The 20214-nt window shown below is 46.4% G+C and overlaps 1 protein-coding gene across 7 annotated transcripts in view; it reads left to right on the plus strand.

The window, feature by feature from the left end:
* The window catches only part of PAQR5 (progestin and adipoQ receptor family member 5), a 75130-nt gene that overhangs the window by 39123 nt on the left and 15793 nt on the right, over positions 1 to 20214 (plus strand). For 4 of the 7 annotated variants that reach the window (XM_029952640.1, XM_029952639.1, XM_029952641.1 and 1 more), the window contains 2 exons: positions 15060 to 15187; positions 17215 to 17420. In XM_029952640.1, the coding sequence (XP_029808500.1) occupies positions 15060 to 15187; positions 17215 to 17420 (334 nt within the window). Of the gene's footprint in view, positions 1 to 14505; positions 14768 to 15059; positions 15188 to 16931; positions 17091 to 17214; positions 17421 to 20214 lie in introns of those variants that run through there. The other 3 variants (XM_029952642.1, XM_029952643.1, XM_029952646.1) reach the window with 3 other exon arrangements.

Consider the following 20214-nt stretch of genomic DNA (forward strand, 5'->3'; position numbering starts at 1 on the left):
AATCATCACAACCATGTATTTCCATAATTCTTTTCATCTGGTAAAATGGAAACTCTCTACTCATTAAACTATAACTCCCCATTTTCCCCTCCCCCCAGCTTCTGAAAAACATCGTTCTACTTTCTGTCTTTATGGTTTTGACTATTCTAGCACCTTATATAAGTGGAATCATATGGAGTTTAGTTTTTGTGACTGCCTTATTAATTTCACTTGGCATGTTGTGCTCAAGGTTAGCTCTGTTGTATGTGTCAGAATTTCCTTCATTGTTTAAGGCTAGATAATACTCCATTGTATCTACACACTCCATGTTGCTTATTCATTCTTCCATCAATGGACATAAGATTGCTTCTGTGCTTTAGCTATTGTGAGTAATGCTGCTATGCATAGGTGTGCAAATATCCCTTTGAGATCTTGCTTTCAGTTCTTTTGGGTATATACCCAGACGTGGAATTGCTGAATCATTTGGTATGTCTATGTTTCACTTTTTGAGGAACCCCCATCCTGTTTTCCATAGTGGCTGCACCATTTTACATTCCTACCCACAGTGCAAGAGGGTTCTAATTTCTCCACAACCTTGTCAACACCTATTTTTTGGTTTTGTTCTTTTGGTTTTTAGTTTTTGATAGTAGCCATCCTACGGTGTATAAGATAGTAGTATCTCATTGTGGTTTTGATTTGCATTTCCCTAATGGTTAGTGATGTTGAGCATTCTTATGTACTTAATGGAGATTTGTGTATTCTCTTTGGAGAAATGTCTGTTTATGTCTTTTGCTCGTTTTTAAATTGAGTCCTTTGTCTTTTTGTTGTTGAGTTGTAAGTGTTCTTTCTATATTCAGCATATAAGTCCCTTATCAGATATGTGATTTGTAAATATTTTCTCCCATTTTGTGCACTCCCATACTTTCACTTTATTGATGGAATTCTTTGAAGCACAAAAGTTTTAAATTTTACTGTTATCTGTTTTTAAAATTATTTTATTGCTTGTGATTTTGGTGTCATATCTAAGAATCCTTAGATTCTTAGAGTATAGGAATTAATATAGACTTTAAGAAAATATAGGAGTAAATCTTCATGGCCTTGAATTAGCCAATTCTAATTCATACATTTAAATCTGTAGTTTATTTTTGAGTTAATTATTATATGTGGTGTGAGATAGGAGTCTACCTTTCTACTTTTTATGTATATATAGGTTGGTATTGTATAGGTCTAGCATCAATTTTTAGTAAGTCCATTCCTTCTTTGATAAATTGTCTCCACACCTTCGTTGAAAATCAATGGACTATAAATGTGAAGGTTTATTTCTGGACTCTAACTTCTGTTTCATTGTTCTATTTGTCTGTTCTTATGCCAGTACCACACTGTCTTGATTACGGTAGCTTTGTTATAAGACTTGGGAAACGTGAATCTTTCAACTTTGTTTTTCCTTTTCCAGATTGTTTTGGCTGTTCAGAGCTTCTTGCATTTCCATATGAATTTAAGGATCAACATATCATTTCTGCAAAACAAACAAAAAGGCAGCTGGGATTTATTTTAGGGATTGCATTGAATCTGTTGATTAATGTGGGGAGCATTACCATCTGAACAATATTATATCTTTTAATGCGTGAACATGGAATGTCTTTGTGTTATATTTAGGTTTGTAATTTTTTTCGGTGGTATTTTGTAGTTTGCAGCGTACACTTCACACCATTAAAAACACTTGTTAGGGGCACCTGGGTGGCTCGGTCAGGTAAGCACCAGCTTTTAGTTTCGTCTCGGGTCATGATCGCATGGTTTGTGGGTTTGAGTCCCATGTTGGGCTCTGTGCTGGCAGCACTGAGCCTGCTTGGGATTCTGTCTCCCCCTCTCTCTAGCCTTCCTCTGCTTGTGTGTGCTCTCTCTCTCTCTCTCTAAAAAATAAGTGTTTAAAAAAAACATAAAAACAAGAACAGAATTTGTTAAATTTATTCCAAAGCATTTTATTGTTTTTGATATTGTTGCACATGGAATTATTCCTTTAAATTAATTTTCAGATTGTTCATTGCTAGTATATAAAAATGAGTTTTGTAGGCTCCAGGCTCTGAGCTGTCAGCACAGAGCCCGACACGGGGGTCAAACCCACAGACTGTGAGAACATGACCTGAGCTGAAGTCAGACCCTTAACTGACTGAGCCGCCCAGGCACCCCAGTCCTAATAGTTTTTTAGTGGATCCTTTAGGATTTCCTATATGTAACATTATATCATCTGCAAATATAGTTTTGCATCTTATTTAGATGCCTTCTCTTTCTTTTCCTTGTCCAGTTAACTTAGATAGAACCTCCACTATGATTGATATTGCATAGAAGCAATGAGAGCAAACATCCTTGTCTCGTTCCTGATCTTAAGGGGAAAACATTTCACTTTCTGCCACTAGATATGTTAACTGTGAGTGTCTCATAGGTGGCCTTTACTGGGTTGAAGAAGTTTTATTCCTATTTTATGGAGTATCTTCTTATCATGAAAGGGTATTAGATCTCATGCAATGCTTTAACTGTGGGTTTTTTTCCTCCTCTTAATTAATCTGGTCAGTTTGTCTTTTTTTTCTTTTTTTTTAATATTCGAGAATATTAAATTCCACCTGTAAAAAGGTGGATTTGTGGCTCAGTGGAGCCGCTCTGTTATGTATTTTATGTTTCTAATGTCCATTATTTTATCATTTTCTTTCTGCTTTGGGTTCCTTTTGCTGTGGCTGCTCTAACTTCTTAAGTGAATCAATCACTCTGCCCTCTAATGTAAGCAACTGAGTACATGTATTTCCTTCAGGTATTGCTTTAACTGCAGTCCACATGTGCTATTTGAATTTATTTCTTTTTCTTAAGATTTTTTAAATGTTTATTAACTTTTGAGAGAGTGCAAGGAGGGGTAGGGTCAGAGAGAGGGGGACGGAGGATCCAAAGCAACCTCTAAACTGACAACAGCGAGCCAGACATGGGGCTTGAACTCACAAACCGTAAGATCACGACCTGAGCTGAAGTCGGACACTCAACCGACTGAGCCACCCAGGCATCCCTGTTTGAGTTCATTTCTAATTTCTGTTTTGATTTCTTACGTATAATTGCTTAGAAGTGTCTGTCTGTACATATATATATATATGTATGTATGTATTTTTTTTAATTCCCAAAAGTCTGGGATTTTTGTTATTGATTTAATTGATTGTGGCCTGACAATGACCTCTGTATCATTCCCAGTTTTGAAATTTGTTCAGAATAGTGTTATGGCCTGGCACATGATCAATTTTCATTAGTCTTCTAAATGTACTTGAAAATAATATAAAAAAAAGAAAATAATATATAATCTTTAATTGTTAAGGACAGTATTGCATATATGTCCTGTATGATCAAATATTTTTATATTATTACTAATTTTTTTCTGCTTGATAATTGAGATATGTTAAAATCCTCCACCATGACGGCAGATTTGAGAATTACTCCGTGTGGATAAGGCTTTTTTTTTTTAAGTAGGCTTCATGCCCAGTGTGGAATCCAAAGCAGGGCTTGAACTCATGACCCTGAGCTGAAGACCTGAGCCAAAATCAAGAGTTGGACACTTAACCAACTGAGCCACCTCAGCATCCCCAGTCAGTTTTTGCTTTATATATTTTGAGCCTATGTTTTTTAGGTACATACAGATTTATATAATATCTACCTGGTGAAGTAACTTTCTTATGATTTTGTAGTGATTCTCTTTCTTTTTTTTTTTCTTAATGTTTTCTTTATTCTTGATACAGAGAGAGACAGAGCATGAGCAGAGGAGGGACAGAGAGAGAGGGAGACACAGAATCCAAAGCAGGCTCCAGGCTCTGAGCTGTGAACACAGAGCCCAACACGGGGCTCAAACCCACGAACATGAGATCATGATCTCCGTAGAGCCGAAGTTGGAAGCTTAACGGACTGAGCCACCCAGGCATCCTGTAGTGATTCTCTTTCTATCCAGTAATATTTTCTGTCTTTGAATCTCTCACAGTCAAATAATAACTCTAGCCTTGTGTTTTTGTTATATTTCTGGTTTATTTCTTTCCTTCCTTTGACTTTTAATCCCTCCCTGTCCTTATGTTTTAACGATATCTCGTGGAAATGGCACATAGTGGGATTTTACCAACTTTGATAATATTTGTCATTTAACTAGACAGTTTAGTCTGTTTATATTTAGAAAGATTATTGATGTTTTTCCATTCATTTTGATCATCTTATGTGGCTTCTAGTTATTATCTCCATTTCCATTCTCGTTTTCTTTGGATTGAGTTTTACATCCTTATTTCTTTCTTCCTTTTAACATTTGATTTTCTCCTCCACTTGTTTTATAGTTAATATCTAGAAATATGCTCTCTATTTCTTCGTTTAATGGCTACTGTAGTTATTGCAACATGAAAAATTGTACTAGGCAGGAAGGGCTAGGCCTCAGTGGGTCACACAGTATGTTCTGGAATGGAGTTGGTCCTTCAGACTTGTACCAAATGCGAAAAGGATTTCATATCATCATCGGTGGATGTGTGCTGCCTCTGGGCAGGGAGTGTCACATGGTCAGTGTGGTGGCCTTTGGTGAATAGCAATTCCCATAGAGGGCTAAGTGGCTCAGTCCTGAGGGAGGGAGGGGTTCCCTCCTAAGTGCATCATAGTATCTACTACCAGAAGGCACTGTGCTCTGAACTGCCCTGGCCTAGACGTAACGTTAGCCAGAGACAGTCACATGGCCCCGTCCTAACTGCAAAAAGACTGAGAAAGGTCAGGAAGCACATAGAATAGGGGCACCTGGGTGGCTCAGTTGGTTAAGCAGCCGATTTTGGCTCAGGTCATGATCTCACGGTTTGTGGGTTCAAGCCCTGCATCGGGCTCTGTGCTGACAGCTCAGAGCCTGGAGTCTGCTTCCGATTCTGTGTCTCCCTCTCTCTCTGCCCCTCCCCCACTTATGCTCTGCTTCTGTCTCAATAATAAATAAAAACATTAAAATAAAAACTGTAAGAAAGCACACGGAATATTTGGCCAACTGTCTCTGCCATACCTAACTTCTTGGATCTGAGGACCAGCAGCATCCAAAATAATCCTAGAAGCCTATCAGTTGGTCTTCAAATATCACAACAAAACCATTGTACTTTTTTCCTTTTGGAGAAATATACTCTGTCTCTTATTTGGTTTACAAAAATTTTTTAAATTTTTATATTTGAGAGAGAGAGACAGAGAGAGAACAAGTAGGGAAGGGGCAGAGAGAGACACACACAGAATCTGAAGCAGGCTCCAGGCTCAGAGCTGACAGCACAGAGCCGGACACAGGGCTTGAACTCATGAACCGCGAGATCATGACCTGAGCTTGGATGCTTAACTGACTGAGCCCCCCAGACACCCCAGTTTCTCATAGTTTCTACCTTTAATCTCTCTGGACTGTTTTCTTGGAACCTGCTTTCAGTTGACTAATTTTCTCTTCAGCTAGATCTAGTCTGCTATTTATCCCTTCAATGACTTTTTATTTCAATGTTTCTTAACTTCCAAAAGTTATATTGGGTCCCTTTCAAGTCTGTTTGTTTTTTGTTCATATTTTTAAGCCATTTCGTTAAACATATTGAACATACTAACTTTATATTTCAAAAACTGCTTCTTGAACTCTTTACCACCTATAGTTTTTGCCTTTTCTGACACCTAGCGTTGTTTGCTTGCACGCATGCTTGCATTGAAGCAGAAATCCCCCAGAAAGGATTTGCATTTGCTTTGGTTACTTACCCGAGGGACCCACGAACCTTTGACTTCTATTGATTTGTAACCACTTTAATTTTTCTACTTGAGATTTCTTGGACCATAGAAGGACAGGTGGATTTGAATCAGAAACCCGTGTGCAATCAAGCTGATGGTTCTGACTTCTGGGGAGAGATTGTTTCAGAGAGACAGTTTCCTTATTGTCTTTTTCTGCCTGGTGGGGTTTATCTCCCATTCCCTTCCCTTTAGAGCCCTAGCCTTAGTGGCAGCTTTACCACACGGGGCCCCTTGGGGGCTTTGTGTGATGTTTTTGCTTTTGTGCCATTTTGCTGATACTTTTATCTGGTTTTCAATGTAGTGTTCATCCTGCATTTTAATTGTTTTAGTCAGAAGGAGCCTTCATGACTCTAACTGACCATCATTTGTCCCAAGCCAGAGGGCCTCCAGCTGTTCTTCTAGGTTCTTCCTCCGTTACTCTGGGTCCAGTGATCTCTCGCTTCTGAAAATGTCGATGACACTTAGCATTTCCATCAACTCTAGCAATCACTGGTTTCAGTAGGGTGGCTGCAGTGAAGAGTGATGAACTCGGCAAGCCAACAAACCAGCGGTTGTGTCTTGGTTCTGGTCTTAGTTATGGCCTTGGAAACTTCTCTCGCTGAGCTTCAGTTTCCTCCTCTGTAAAATGAGGTTGACAATCTCTACCTTGCAGTCCCCTCCTGATGATCTGATGAAACAGGGTCTGTGCCTAACGTGTGCTGGGTCTGAATTGGGAGAACCATAGAGACCACAGACCGTATGTCTGGGTGGAAAAGTTACATATGGAGCTACCAACACTTAGATGGAATGGTTCTCTTCTCCCTTGACAAATATCCCTTCATAATCTCCAAAGTATATGTAAAGCTCTAATTTTTGGACAATGAAACTTAAGTATTGTTGTACATATCTGGATGCTGTGTTGATGAATTAGTGATGTTTGGATGAGTAATAGAATAAAAACATATACAATTTGGGGTGTCTGGGTGGCTCAGTCAGTTAAGCATCCGACTTCATCTCAGGTCATGATCTTGCGGTTCATAAGTTCAAGCCCCATATCAGGCTCTGTGCTCCCAGCTCAGAGCCTGGAGCCTGCTTTTGGATTCTGTGTCTCCCTCTCTCTCTGCCCCTCCCACCTCATGCTCTGTCTCTCTCTCTCTCTCTCTCTCAAGAATAAATAAATATTAAGAAAATTTAAATATCCCACATATAATTTATAAATTAGTATGTTTATTCTATAAAATTCTATAAAATGTTTTTTTACTTTATTTCAGCAAAATTATGGATTATTGCTATTATCAAGATAATCCATAATTTTGCTGAAATAAAGACAAAAAATAATTTATTACATTATCACATAATCACATTATCACATAATGATGCTATTAACAGTGATTTCAAATTACACCATCATTCTATAGTCACTGAGTCTTAGTTTCTTTTTTTCTTTTTAATTAATTTCATCTGAGAGAAAATTCTGGTGAGTTTCTGCTCTGTTCTGCTAAGGTAGAATCACTGAAATTATCAAAAAATGTTCATGGGGTGTGTGGCTGGCTCAGTCAGTAAAGTCAGACTCTTGATCTCAGCTCAGGTCTTGATATTAGGCTCATGAGTTTAAGTCCTGCACTGAACTCTGCACTGGGTATGAAGCCTACTTTAAAAAAAAATTAGGCATGCCTGGATGGCTTAGTCGGTTAAGTGTCTGACTTCAGCTCAAGTCATGATCTCATAGCTCGTGGGTTCAAGCCCCACATCAGACTATGTGCTGACAGCTCAGAGCCTGGAGCCTGCTTCGGATTCTGTGTCTCCCTCTCTCTCTGCTCCTCCCCTGCTCATGCTTGCTCTCAAAAATAAATAAACATTTAAAAGTTTTAATAAAAAATATATATGCCTATGCATATATTCTTAAAGCCTTACTTAAAATCAGAAATGAACTATATACATTTTACATATCAAGTTCAAGTTCAACTGTAATGCAGTTGCATATAATAATTACAGTTTAGAAGAAAAATTATTAAATCTTTAGATTTCATATACATTACCATTTTTATATGGCTCTTTTTACTCTTTTAAAACAATATCTAGACCCATACGTACTTAAATTTGATTTATTTTTCAAGAAAAAAGTTATCATAAAGAAAAATCTAAATAGCAGTATTTTGCTTAGTCAAAATTTTACCATAATCAATAATGTTAAGAAAAGTAATCTGTATGGAAATCAATTTCCTATTTATTTGTATGTGAATCTTGTCTTTCATTGTCCACAGATATTTTTGTTTCTTTTTTTGACTTTTGTCTTATTTAAATGTCATTTTTGTTACATATTTCACATGTGGCTCCTTCGGTTTAGAAAAATCCTATATGTACCTAAGACAATTTATATGTTCTTTGAATCCCTTTAAAAGTGAAATAGCCAAACCTTGATTTTTTTTTTCTTTTTAAGTAAGCTTCACACCCAGTGTAGAACCCAACATGGGGCTTGGACTCACCACCCTGAGATTAAGACTTGAATTGAGATCTAGAGTTGGACATTTAACCAACTGAGCCACCCAGGCATCCCAAAACCTCAATATTTTTGTAGGCTTTTGCTAACAACATCCCATAATGAATACCTGTGAAGAGCTCAGATTCAAATTAATGCCATTTCCTCCCAAAGATGGGGTTTGCTCTGTATTTGAGGACCCTCTGTTTCATTGATTTCTTTCTGTCATCTTGCATCTTGTCTAGACTAAATCTAAGACTTTAATGGCATTTATTTGGCATTCTCATTGTGTAAATCAGAGTAGTTTATGGTCAAGTTTGGTAAGTGTTTCATCAAGATGTCCCATGGTGGAGGAGATTCAGAGAACGTCACATGTCATCTTTGAATTCTCCCAAAGGAAGTCATCAGTCCTCCTAGTAAGAACCCGTGACCATGGGTTGCCATTTATTTCCAGCTCTATGATTGCTTTGGGGTTTTTGGTCAACTTCTGACCTTGTATTAGGTTCCTGTGGTTGCCATAACATATTACCACAGATTTGGTGGCTTTCAAAAAGAAGATGAAGGGGCACCTGGGTGGCTCAGTCGGTTAAGCGTCCGACTTCGGCTCAGGTCATGATCTCATGGTTCATGAGTTGAGCCCCACTTTGGGCTCTGTGCTGACAGCTAAGAGCCTGGAGCCTGCTTCTGATTCTGTGTTTTCCTCTCTCTCTGTCCCTCCCTCACTCATGCTCTGCCTCTCTCTCTCTCTCAAAAATAAGTAATAAAAAATTTAAAAGATTATCTTAAAAAAAGAAGATGAATTTATTATCATACAGTTGTGGAGGTTAGAAGTCAGGCATGGGTCTCATGAGGCTAAACTCATGGTGTTGGTGGAGGCTGTGGGGGAGAATCCGTTTTCTTGCCTGTTCCAGCTTCTGGAGACCCTGTGTCCTCTGCTCCTGGCCCCTTCCTGCCCCTTCCGAGCCAGCAGGTGGCATTTCTAACCATTCGTCCATGACTACATCTCCCTCTGTCCCCTTCTGCCTGCTTCTTCCTTCCTGTAAGGACCCTCTGACTACACTGGGCTCACCTGGATAATCCAGATAATCTCCCTATTTTAAGGTTAGGTGATCAGAAACTTTAATTCCATTTGGGACCTTGATTCCCTTCACCACATAACTTTACATATTCACAGTGTCTGGGGTTAGGGTGTGGACTTTGGGGGGGCATAGACTTTCCAGTCATGTTACACTGTTACCACAACCATGGCAGAGTTTTAAATCAGTGCCGGAAATTGAACATTGTTTTCCTAGTTCTTAAATCAAAGACTTACTTCTTATAACAAATATAAAACCAATGGAATGTTCCATTGTCTCAACTTCCTTGCCCCTTCCGTAGGTCAGTGCTGTGTACGGTGCTGGCCATTCAATGGGACCTTTCACCCTGGTACGCCTAACCTGAATTGAGCAGTATTTATTTGTTTAAGACATTGTATGTGTCCTTTTTCACGTTACTGTCCATTAAATCACTAATATCCTTGGAATCCTCTGTCCTAGATAGTGATAGGTAATTTGTTTTCTTACTTTTTATACATCTTTTGTGTTCAGCCAAAAGAAATTTACCTATAATCTTTTTTTTTTAAGGTTTATTTATTTTGAGAGAGAGAGAGAGAGAGGCAGAGAGACAGAGAATCCCAGGCAGGCTCCCTGCTAACAGCACAGAGCCCAACACGGGGCTCAATCCCATGACCATGAGATCATGACCTGCGCTGAAATCAAGAGTCAGGCACTTAACCAGCTGAGCCACCCAGGTGCCCCATGTTCATTTTCTATTAATACTGTGGTGCATCTACAAAAAGCATCCTTAGGCTGGACTGCACATTGGACACTTCTTTTTTTTAAAACGTGACCCCAGAGTTCTAAATTACATTTGCCTGTATTTGTAATTGGTTAATTCCAACAACGGCTGGGCATCACTTGACCATGTTTGCAGTTCTAGTAATTGAATGTGAGTTGTGTCCAAGCAGTTTCATGATATTTTAATTGAGCTCCTAAGTGCCATCTCTTGCCCGGACTCAGTGTGGCCCATCCTGCATGAGATAGTGGCATAGCGTCCAGCCCCTTGCCAGGTATACAGCAGGTGCTCCATAAATGGAAGGTTGCAACTGATGCATCAGCTAGTGGCCTTCCCTTTTCCTTTCCGTTATCTCTGTGCCTTCTGCCCACAAACACCTCACTTGTCTCTCTCTCTTGCCCTGGCTCTTCATGCCCATGTCTTCAGGTGGATCTTGTCCCTTGTACCTAAAGGGACACTCCTCTTTTGCAATGAGTTGGATTCTGGGCAGGGAGGTGACTGTCGGATGCTGAGGCCAGGTTGGACCAGAGGCAGCGGCACCAGCAGCACGCCCTGGGTCCTTGTGAGAAATGCACATTCTTCCCCAGTCCACCGGGTCGCAGTAAGGACCCCAGGCCATCTGCTGACACCAGCACTGATGTAGACACACTGTCACCCAGTGTCCCTGCTGGCCTTGGCCAGCTCCGGCTGCCATGGCAAAGTGCCATAGACTGGCTGGACAAACAGAAGTTCACAGTTCCAGAGACTGGAAGTCCAAGGTCAAGGTGCTGGCCGGGTTGGTTCTCTTGAGGCCTCTCTCCTTGGCTTGTGGATGCCCCCTTCAAGCTGCCCCTTCATGAGGTCAGTCCTCTGCAAATGCATGCCCCTAGTATCTCCTCTTCTTCTGAGGGGGGCCAGATTGGACTAGTCTAATAGCCTCATTGGCTATTGGACTACCCTAATAGCCTCATTTAATCACCTCATGTTAGTCACCCCTGTTCTCAGGGATGCCTGGGTGGCTCAGTCAGTTGAGCATCCGACTCTTGGTTTTTGTGGCTCAGGTGATGATCTGAGTTTCGTGGGTTTGAGCCCCACGATGGGCTCTGTGCTGACAGCTCAGAGCCTGAAGCCTGCTTTGGATTCTGTGTCTCCCTCTCTCCCTGGCTCGCTTCTCTCGCTCGCTCTCTCTCTCAAAATAAATAAACTTAAAAAAAATATTCTGTCTCCAATAGAGTCACATCTGAGTTACTGGGGGTTAGGGCCTCAACAGATGAGTTTTGTGAGGGACACAATTCAGCCTATAAACCCCCCTCTGCAGAAAAAGAAACTGAAGCTCAGAGAAGTGCCTAACAGTCCAGAATCATACCACAGGCCAAGAGATGAAAGCTTCCTTGCCTACAGAGCCCTTCTGAGTGGCAGCAATGAGAGCGTAAGAGGCCAAGGAAATGAAGTCTGATGTTTGCATGCAGCTTTCAGATTTGCTCCCCCAAATCCTGGGGAAAATGTCTCAGCCTCCCGAGGCCTTAGTTTCCTTTTCTGTGAAATGGGGACAATGAAAGGCTCTCCCTTACAAGGTCATGAGGACTTCCTGAGATGTGGATGGGAAATGCTGATGACACCTGACCCCCCCTCTCCCCACCCCTTCCCCCCTCCCCTTTGCCGGCTGTCGGAATCTGCTCTTATTTACTGCTAGCCAGAATGCTGATTATTTTCCCCAGGTGATTTGTAGTTTAATAGCTAGAAAAACCAAGGGTTTAAAATGGTCACAGTGGAATTTCAGGCACCAGCTGGCAAGTGCACAGGGTCTTTCCAGAAAGCCAAGCCTTGGCAGACACTAAGGAGAGCCCGCTGATGTGCCCTTCCGCCCCGGGTACCTGGGGGTTCTGACTTCTAAATAATAGGCTGCACACACAGTTTGATTCCATTTCATATGAAATTGCCTAGCCTCCAAGCAGGGATGGGAGGTGGATTCCTACAAATCGATTCCGCTGTGCAAATTAGCCAGCACCTGCTGACCTAGGGCTGCTTGGAAATGAGACCCAGCTATGGAAAACCAAGGCAATGATTGCAATTTGCCTTTCGGGGTTAGACTGGTGTGAAGACAAAATTGTTTTCAAATGTCCCATTTGTTGTTTAGATTAATGGAGCGTGTCTTCTTTTAAGATCTACTCTACGCAAAGCACTTATGCGGAGGCCAGAGCAGGAAGATGGAGAGGACGCCACTCCTTTACCGTGCTCAGAAGGACTCGGGACAAAAGTGCATCTAGCATTTTGACCTAAGAAACTGAGGTTCACGTTGAGGAGGGTAGGGGCAGGTCAGAACATCGCTCTTCTAGGACTGAGGGAGTCCCTTTCTTTTATTCAGTCTTTATCCATCTGTCCTTCTTTTGTTTTTTTGAAGGAGCTGCTTTAAATCCTGCCTCTAAAGGGGTGCCTAGGTGGCTCAGTCAGCTAAGCGTCTGACTTCGGCTCAGGTCACTGATCTCACAGTTCATAAGTTCAAGCCCCACATTGGGCTCTGTGCTGACAGCTCAGAGCCTGGAGCCTGCTTTGGATTCTGTGTCTGTCTCCCTCTCTGCCCCTCCCCTGCTCGTCTGTCTGACTGTCTCTCTCTCTCTCTCAAAAATAAACAAACATTAGGGGCATCTGGGTGGCTCAGTTGGTTTAGTGTCCAACTTCAGCTCAGGTTATGATCTCACAGTCCGTGAGTTCAAGCCTCACATTGGGCTTTGTGCTGACAGCTCAGAGCCGGAGGCCTGCTTAGGATTCTGTGTCTCCCTCTCTCTCTGCCCCTGCCCTGGTGGGGTGGGTGGCTGCAAGTCAGGATTTTTCTGCCCAGGACTGCAAACCGGGGACGTCAGCAGAATTGAACAGTGAACCAGAAACCAGAACAAATCGCTTTAATCAGCTAAGACCCAAACCTAATTCAAATAGTATTTTTTCACTGGACCATGAACCAACTTCATTGTCCCCCCTCCCCCTGCTTGGCCAGTTTAACCCAGAACTGAATTAGGAAGGGAATGTACTCACAGTTTTATAGGTGAGGACACTGAGGCCCTAAGCGTCATGGTTGGGTCAAGGTCACAGGGCACCTTGGAGGCCCAGGTTTGACTCTTTACCCTAATAACCCCTGACTTTCTCCACTTGGCTCAGAATCTCAAGCCATAGTACGTGTTACCTGTGTTGTACTTAAAAAAGTTTTTTAGTGTTTATTTTTGAGAGAGAGAGAGAGAGAGAGAGAGAGAGAGAGAGAGAGAGGGAGAGGGAGAGTGTGTGAACTGGGGAAGGTCAGAGAGCGAAGGAGACACAGGATCCCAGGCAGGCTCCAGGCTCTGAGCTGTCAGCACAGAGCCCGACGCAGGGCTTGACGTCATGAGCTTCGAGATCATGACCTGGGCCAAGGCTGGACACTTACCAACTGAGCCACCCAGGCGCCCCTCTGTGTTGTACTAGGTTGGCATTCTCTGTCTTCCCTTTCCCCCACAGCCCCAGAACATCAAAGGGAAAACTCTACGATATATTCTCATTGTCATTATTTGCATCTATTTTAAAGCTGTGACCACATTCCTCTAAATCAGTGGTTCTTAAGGGGAGAGATTTTGCCCCTGGAGGATATCGAGCGTCTCTGGAGCCAGTTTTGGCCGTCATAGGTTGTGGCGACCAAGGTGTACGCCCCTGGCATGACGGAGAGGCTGGGGGTGCTTGGCTGTTGCCTGTGAAAGCGAAGGAAAGTCTACAAATCCTCAAAAATCAAACTCCTCACTCTTCCGTCTCCTCCCAGCCTCTGCCTCACCACGTGTCCTTAGACAGCTAATCCGCACAGTCACGGGGGCAACACAGTTTACATGCTTTTTGTTCTCACGTCATACTTTTGCACCCTGACCTTTGTCCCTCTTTTTTACAATTGCCTTTTTTTTTTTTTGATACAGAGAGAGACAGAGCATGAGAGGGGGAGGGGCAGAGAGAGAAGGACACACAGAACCGGAAGCAGGCGCCAGGCTCTGAGCTAGCTGTCAGCACAGAGCCTGACACGGGGCTAGAACCCACGAATGTGAGCCTGAGCCACCCAGGCGCCCCACAATTGCCCTTTTCAAAAATGTTTATTTTTGAGAGAGAGAGAGAGGCAGAGAGACAGAGTGTGAGTGGGGTAGGGACAGAGAGAGAGAGAGGGAGACACAGAATCAGAAGCAGACTCCAGGCTCTGAGCGGTCAGCACAGAACCTGACGCAGGGCTCGAACCGAGGAACTGTGAGATCATGCCCTGAGACGAAGTCGGACCCTTAACTGACTGAGCCACTAGGGTGCCCTGTACAATGACCCTTTTTAATGGCTCTAATGGAGTCCTCTGGGCAGGTTCACACCCACATGTGAGCTGACCAGTCCAACTCTCTCAGGAGGTGGTGACCAAGAGGCTCGCCAGGTGGGCTGCGTGGGGAGGGGCGGGGGTGGCCCGGCAGGCCTGGCTGCAGCAGCCTCCCCACGGTCTGCATCCGAGGCTAATGCATCAACGTCTTCATCATCAAAAGGCCTTTGTGAAGCGCCTTGGTGAATGTAGCCTGGCCCTGAAGAGGGGTCTTCTACAGAGACTTTGGCACCAGCCCCTGCCTGACACCCAGCGCATGTCGGCTCAGACAGACAGTATACATGTCATCCAACCTCGAAGGCACCCAAAGACCGGGCAGTAGGCCCCAGGGAGAGGGCACAAAGCCACACTCTTAGGCAATATTCATGACAAGAGTAAGTGTCTGGGGATGCAAGACCGGCTGTGTCCCCAAAGGGAGCCAGGGGCTTGACTTCTCTCTCCTCCAGCCACTACGGGCTTCTAGAAGGACATGGGACTTACGGGGAGGAGGAGGGGCGGGGGAGAGGGAAGCAGCTTGACAGCTCAAGGACTTGGGGTCACGTGGTCCAAGCTTAAGGGTTCAAGTGCACAGACTGAGAGGAAACTGGATGCTACCAGAGGCGCTCGTCCTGAGACCTCGCCACCCTCTCGCCTCACCTCGGTGCCCCTTTCTCTTCCCCCCTGCAGGTGTTCCATGAGCAGGGCATCCTCTTTGGCTACCGACACCCACAGAGTTCTGCCACTGCCTGCATCCTCAGCCTTTTCCAGATGACCAATGAGACCCTTAACATCTGGACTCACTTGCTGCCCTTCTGGTACCTTCTGGTCCCTTGACCAGCCAGCTCATTTGGGAGCCCTGGGGACTGGGGCTTCTTTAAAACCCAGAGAAGAGGGTTGGGATTTGGGGGGATGCCCCATGGTGCGTGGGTGTGGAGCTGGAAGATGCTGGGGCCTGCAGCGGGGGCAAACTTTAGCACGTGGGCTCTGGTGGGACTCAGGGAGCTCCTGGTGACTCCCCAGTCTTTCCCTGCTCCGGGGCCTGGTTAAAATGTCATGAGCTCCAGCAAGTCCCCAAACCTCTCTGAACTTCCTGTTTCCCCATGTGCGAAGCAGGAGCGATAGTCTGCATTGTGCCTGGGGTTGCTATGAGGATTAGGTAAAACTTAAGTAGAAAGTCTAAACTCGGGGCACCTGGGTGGCTCAACGTCGACTTTAGTTCAGGGCATGCTCTCCGGGTTCATGAGTTCGAGCCCTACATCAGGTTCTGTGCTGACAGCTCGGAGCCTGGAGCCTGCTGCAGATTCTGTGTCTCCCTCTTTCTCTGCCCTGCCCTCACTCACCCTCTCCCTCTCTCTCTCTCAAAAAAAATTAACATATAAAACATTAAAAAACACTATAAATGTCAATAACAATGGGGATAGGGGCAGTATCCTCCCAGGTCCCCGTTTCCCTGGAGGTGCTAGGTCACCTGCTTCTCACAATGACCCACCCAGCCCCCTGGCCTTGCCTGTTGCTGCTCTGCCCTGGCCTTCTTCCTCCCAGCCCCCCAGTCCCCTTCTGGCCACAAGCCTCTCGGGCTGCCTGGACTTCCGTTTTACCATGAGTCACAGCTGATTTAGGCTGTTTTAAAGTTTGTGCCGCCAGGGGCGCTGGCCTCACATTCCTTGTTTGTGCATCTTGAGCTCCAGTGCATAGATCCCCATGGGGTGACTTCTTGGCCATCCTAAAGCAGAGTTGCTTTGGCTGAGGCCCCCCTGCTGCGTATGCCCCCCCCACTACTGCCAGGCCCTGAGAGGTGGTCGCCACTGAGGGACACAGAGTGGGGGAGGGTTTGAGAGACGCCCTGCGGAAGTGGGGCCAGGGAGTCATCGTGAGGAGGACAGGCTTCGAGAACAGCGCGCCGCTGAAGCTCTGTTTGGGCAGGGCCAGGAAAGATCGCAGTGTAGCCAGAAGATGGAGTGATGCTCTGTGGGCTCCTGCGTGAAAAAGGCTTTGTCGTCTCCCTCCGTGGGAGAGCCAGTGGGTGGAGGGGCTGGCTTTCTAGGAGTGGTTTGTGGAAGTGGGCAACTCAGCAGGCAGACCGCCTCTGCCCGGGCACCGGTGAGGCAGATGGGAGGCAGAGCTGTGCTGTGTGTCTGAATAGAGGTGGGCCCCGAGACCCAGGCTCAGCTGAGCCTCCGCATGGGACCAGGCCCCTCAGGACAGGGACTGTATTAGCAGCGGAGGAACAGCATGGAGAGGAGGGAGGAAAAGGTCCTGGCACCTTCTAGACTTTCAAGCCCTGGCCCCCCCGCCACCACCCCGGGAGGTTGCTTCTGTTTGAAGAGCCTTCCTGCAAGGGGACATAGACAAACCACAGGAAGGGTGAGAAGGTCAAATTCAGATCCTATGGGGAGTGGTTGAATGTAGTGAGATTATTTAATGTGAGGTTCAGCGAGGTGGGGGAGGGTTCCGAAGACTGCCTCGGGTCTTTGCTCGGCTGGTTTTCTGTGGTCCTGTGAGGGGAGCTGGGGCTGAGCGAGTGGAGATAGGTTCTAGGGAGACAGGTGTCAGCTCAGTGAAGGACTTAGGCAAGATGCTGTGAGAGACATCTGTGGTTACAAGGTGGGGGCAAGACGGGCCTAGACGAACCTACATGCTCTCCTCTTGCCCCTCCTGCCCATTGCCAACCAAGAAAGGATCCCACTCATCCTCCGTCACACCTAGTATTTCGCTGAGGTGAGAACACACGGGGTTCCATTATCCAGGGCTACAAAGGCCAACGGACAGTCCGGGGAGGGGCGTAAGGGGAGCCCCCTGCACCCATACACACAGAGGTCGAGTGGGCCACACTGTGTTCCAGGTTCTTCATGTGGAGGTTTGTGACCACCTTGTATGTGACAGACATCCAGAATGACAGCTACTCCTGGCCTCTGTTTGTGTACATGGGCTCCAGCTGCGTGTACCCGCTTGCGTCCAGCTGTGCGCACACCTTCAGCTCCATGTCCAAGAATGCCCGGCACATCTGCTACTTCCTGGACTATGGTGCCGTCAACCTCTTCAGCCTGGGTATGTGGAGGCCCTGCGTTCTCCCCCTCGCCCCATGACTGGGCGCCTTGTCCCTTCCCCTGGGAGCCGGGGCCACCGGAAGGTGTTGATGGGCTTGCAGAAGAGCCATGGGGGTGCCAGGGCCTCATCCGGGTTCCTGATGAGTGTTGGGTAAGCAACTGGTCCAAAGGCATGCTGGCAAATATCAACGGCAGATTCCCTGAGGATAAAGGCCCTGATCTGTGGCGTTAGCTGACTTGTGCGGCGTCAGCACTCCCACCATGGCCAGCGCCAAGCCAGACATCCCTGAACTTGGGTTGGGGAGGGATACACAGTGGTGTACCACCAAGCAGTAATTCCTCTTTGCAGATATGGTAGATTCATTAACTGGAAGCCATTACTTCTGTGAATGTGCTTTTTAAAAAAAATTTTTTTAATGTTTATTTTTGAGAGTGAGAGAGAGAGAACACAAGTGGGGAAGGAGGCAGAGAGAGAGAGAGAGAGAGAGAGAGACTCAGAATCTGAATCAGGCTCCAGGCTCTGAGCCATCAGTACAGAGCCCAATGCGGGGCTCAAACCCACAAACCATGAGATCATGATCTGAGCTGAAGTTGGACACTCAACTGAGCCACCCCGGCGCCCCAGTGCTTATTTAATTGTAAGCTTGCAGTTGGCTGTGTTTTAACAGTCAGCCTGCCAGGTCTCGGAAAGCTGAGCAATCTGCCATCATAGGCCAGGGCCCAGCCTCCTCCTGGCTGTGGGGTCCGTGCAGCCCCATGGCTGCTCTTCCAAGTGCTCTGATGCGGGGGCCCCGCTGTGAGCCCCGGACCACTCCCCGTTCTCTGGCCCCCATCACATCAGTCCCCGTCTCCTTCGGCGTGTCCATGTTCTCATTCTCCTTTGCGGACTCCCCTCCTCTGCTCTGCTGTCAGGAGGGGGCAAGCTCCCCATCAGTCCTTGGGGCTCTGCTGCTGCAAGGTCCCCCTTCAGGGTGATGTCCCTTGTGCCCATGCCATCCTCTAACACCTCTAGACCAGGCACCCCCAAAGCCATTTCTGGTTTACCACCCACCTGAGGTCCATGTGGTGCCCAGCCCTGTGCCCGAGACTGTCCACATCCCCCACACCTCCTGCGTGTACCTGCTCCCCCTCCTGCAATGACTCACCTGACTCATCTCTCAAATCCAAGTCTGTACGTAGCCCTCCTGTCCCCTCCCTCTCATGCCCCTGCCAGTGCACCTCCACCATCCTGTTGGCACGTTCCCGTGAGTCTCGTCCCCATGTTCTTCAAATCGCTCACCTGTGTGGGCTTCACTCAGACCCTCCTGCCTCTCCCCCTACACCATTACAACAGCCTCCCTTCCACCTCCTGCTTCTCCCCCACTTCCAGCCAGCCTCTCCTGGGAGGCTTCTCTAACACCTTCTAATCTGGCACCCTGCCCACTTAAGACCTCTCAGGATTCCCAGTAACCCCGGAGGAAGTTCACACACCTTAGTCTAGAGCCATAGCCCTCGATCACCGACCCCAGACCCTTGATAAGAGCAAGCATTTTGGAGAAACCACTACCCAGGAGGCTGCGCGCCAAGCACCTGACACACATCACGAGGGGGGCAGCACAGCGTGGAGTTGGTGGCCCGGCCGCCCGCATCCCCTAATCATGATATGCTCTTGGGCATGCTTCTGAACTCACTAAGCCACAAAACGGGCATCATATCTTCCTCATAGGATGGTATGAAGATGACATGGGTTTTGCCAAGCGGAGCCCACAGCACAGTGCCTGGCACTTAGCAAGCTTTGGAGGGTGGCCAGTACCATGGTTACGTCCTTAGCCCTGCCCTGGGGATGCGGGCTCTCACTATAGCCACCCTGTAGGCGAGAATAATGAAGCGCTATGAAGGTCAAGTTTCTCAGGTCACACAGCTTGCAAATGGCAGGGCCAGAGTTAGAACCCAGGCCCTGGGGGTCAGCCACCACCCTGAACTGTCTCCCTAACCATCACTGGCTTTCTTCTGTCTTTGGAAGAGTTCCTGGGTGTCTGGTTTACTTTCCTTAGCCTGGTCTGACCTTATCAGGGAACTTCCTTTTTCCCTCCCTGTAAGGCCTTCAAGGCTCAGTCCCAGCAGCCTCAGCAGCCCCCCTACCTGTGGCTTCCTCCTCCAAGCCCCCAGACCTGGAGCCTCTCCATGTGCTCTGGGCCCCAGCTTGGTCAGTGAGTCCGTCTCTGCTCCTTGCTCAGAATGGCTCCCCAGAGGCGGGACACCATCCTTCACGACTGGTTTTCCAGCTGTGGCCCTGTGCCTGATGTGGGAGTGGTTCAGGGAACGTGGAAGGAAGGTCTAGTCCGGGGAGAGAGGCTATGGATTCCACCTTAGACTCCCTGCCCCTTGTCTGCAGCCACCTCCCCTGCCCGTTCTTACCCTGTGGAAACCCTCGGTCCCCACCCCACCACCAGAATGGCATTTGCTCCCACTTCCTCCCTGGTTTCCAGGTGCTCCTCCCTCTAGGCCATCCTGTGTACTTTCACTAGGTTTTGACCATCTTAATTCCTCGCTCAGAAACCTTCAGTGGCTCCCTATTGCCTCAAAGAGGATGTTTACTTTCCTTAGCCTGGAATCCAAAACTGCCTCCAATCCTGCTCCATGGAAACCCCTCTGAAGGGGTCTGAGCACCAATTACAATGTGTGTATGCATGGGGGGGGGCGTGGCTCCCGATGCCACCAAGCAGTTCTCTGATACCAGCTGGGTGTCCTACGGTTCAACTCATTTCTGATACCATCCACCTGGAAGACCGCATCAGTTCCCGCAGGTCAAGGGC

The sequence above is a fragment of the Suricata suricatta genome, chromosome 9, assembly GCF_006229205.1.
Source record: "Suricata suricatta isolate VVHF042 chromosome 9, meerkat_22Aug2017_6uvM2_HiC, whole genome shotgun sequence".
In the NCBI taxonomy this organism is placed as follows: Eukaryota; Metazoa; Chordata; class Mammalia; order Carnivora; family Herpestidae; genus Suricata; species Suricata suricatta.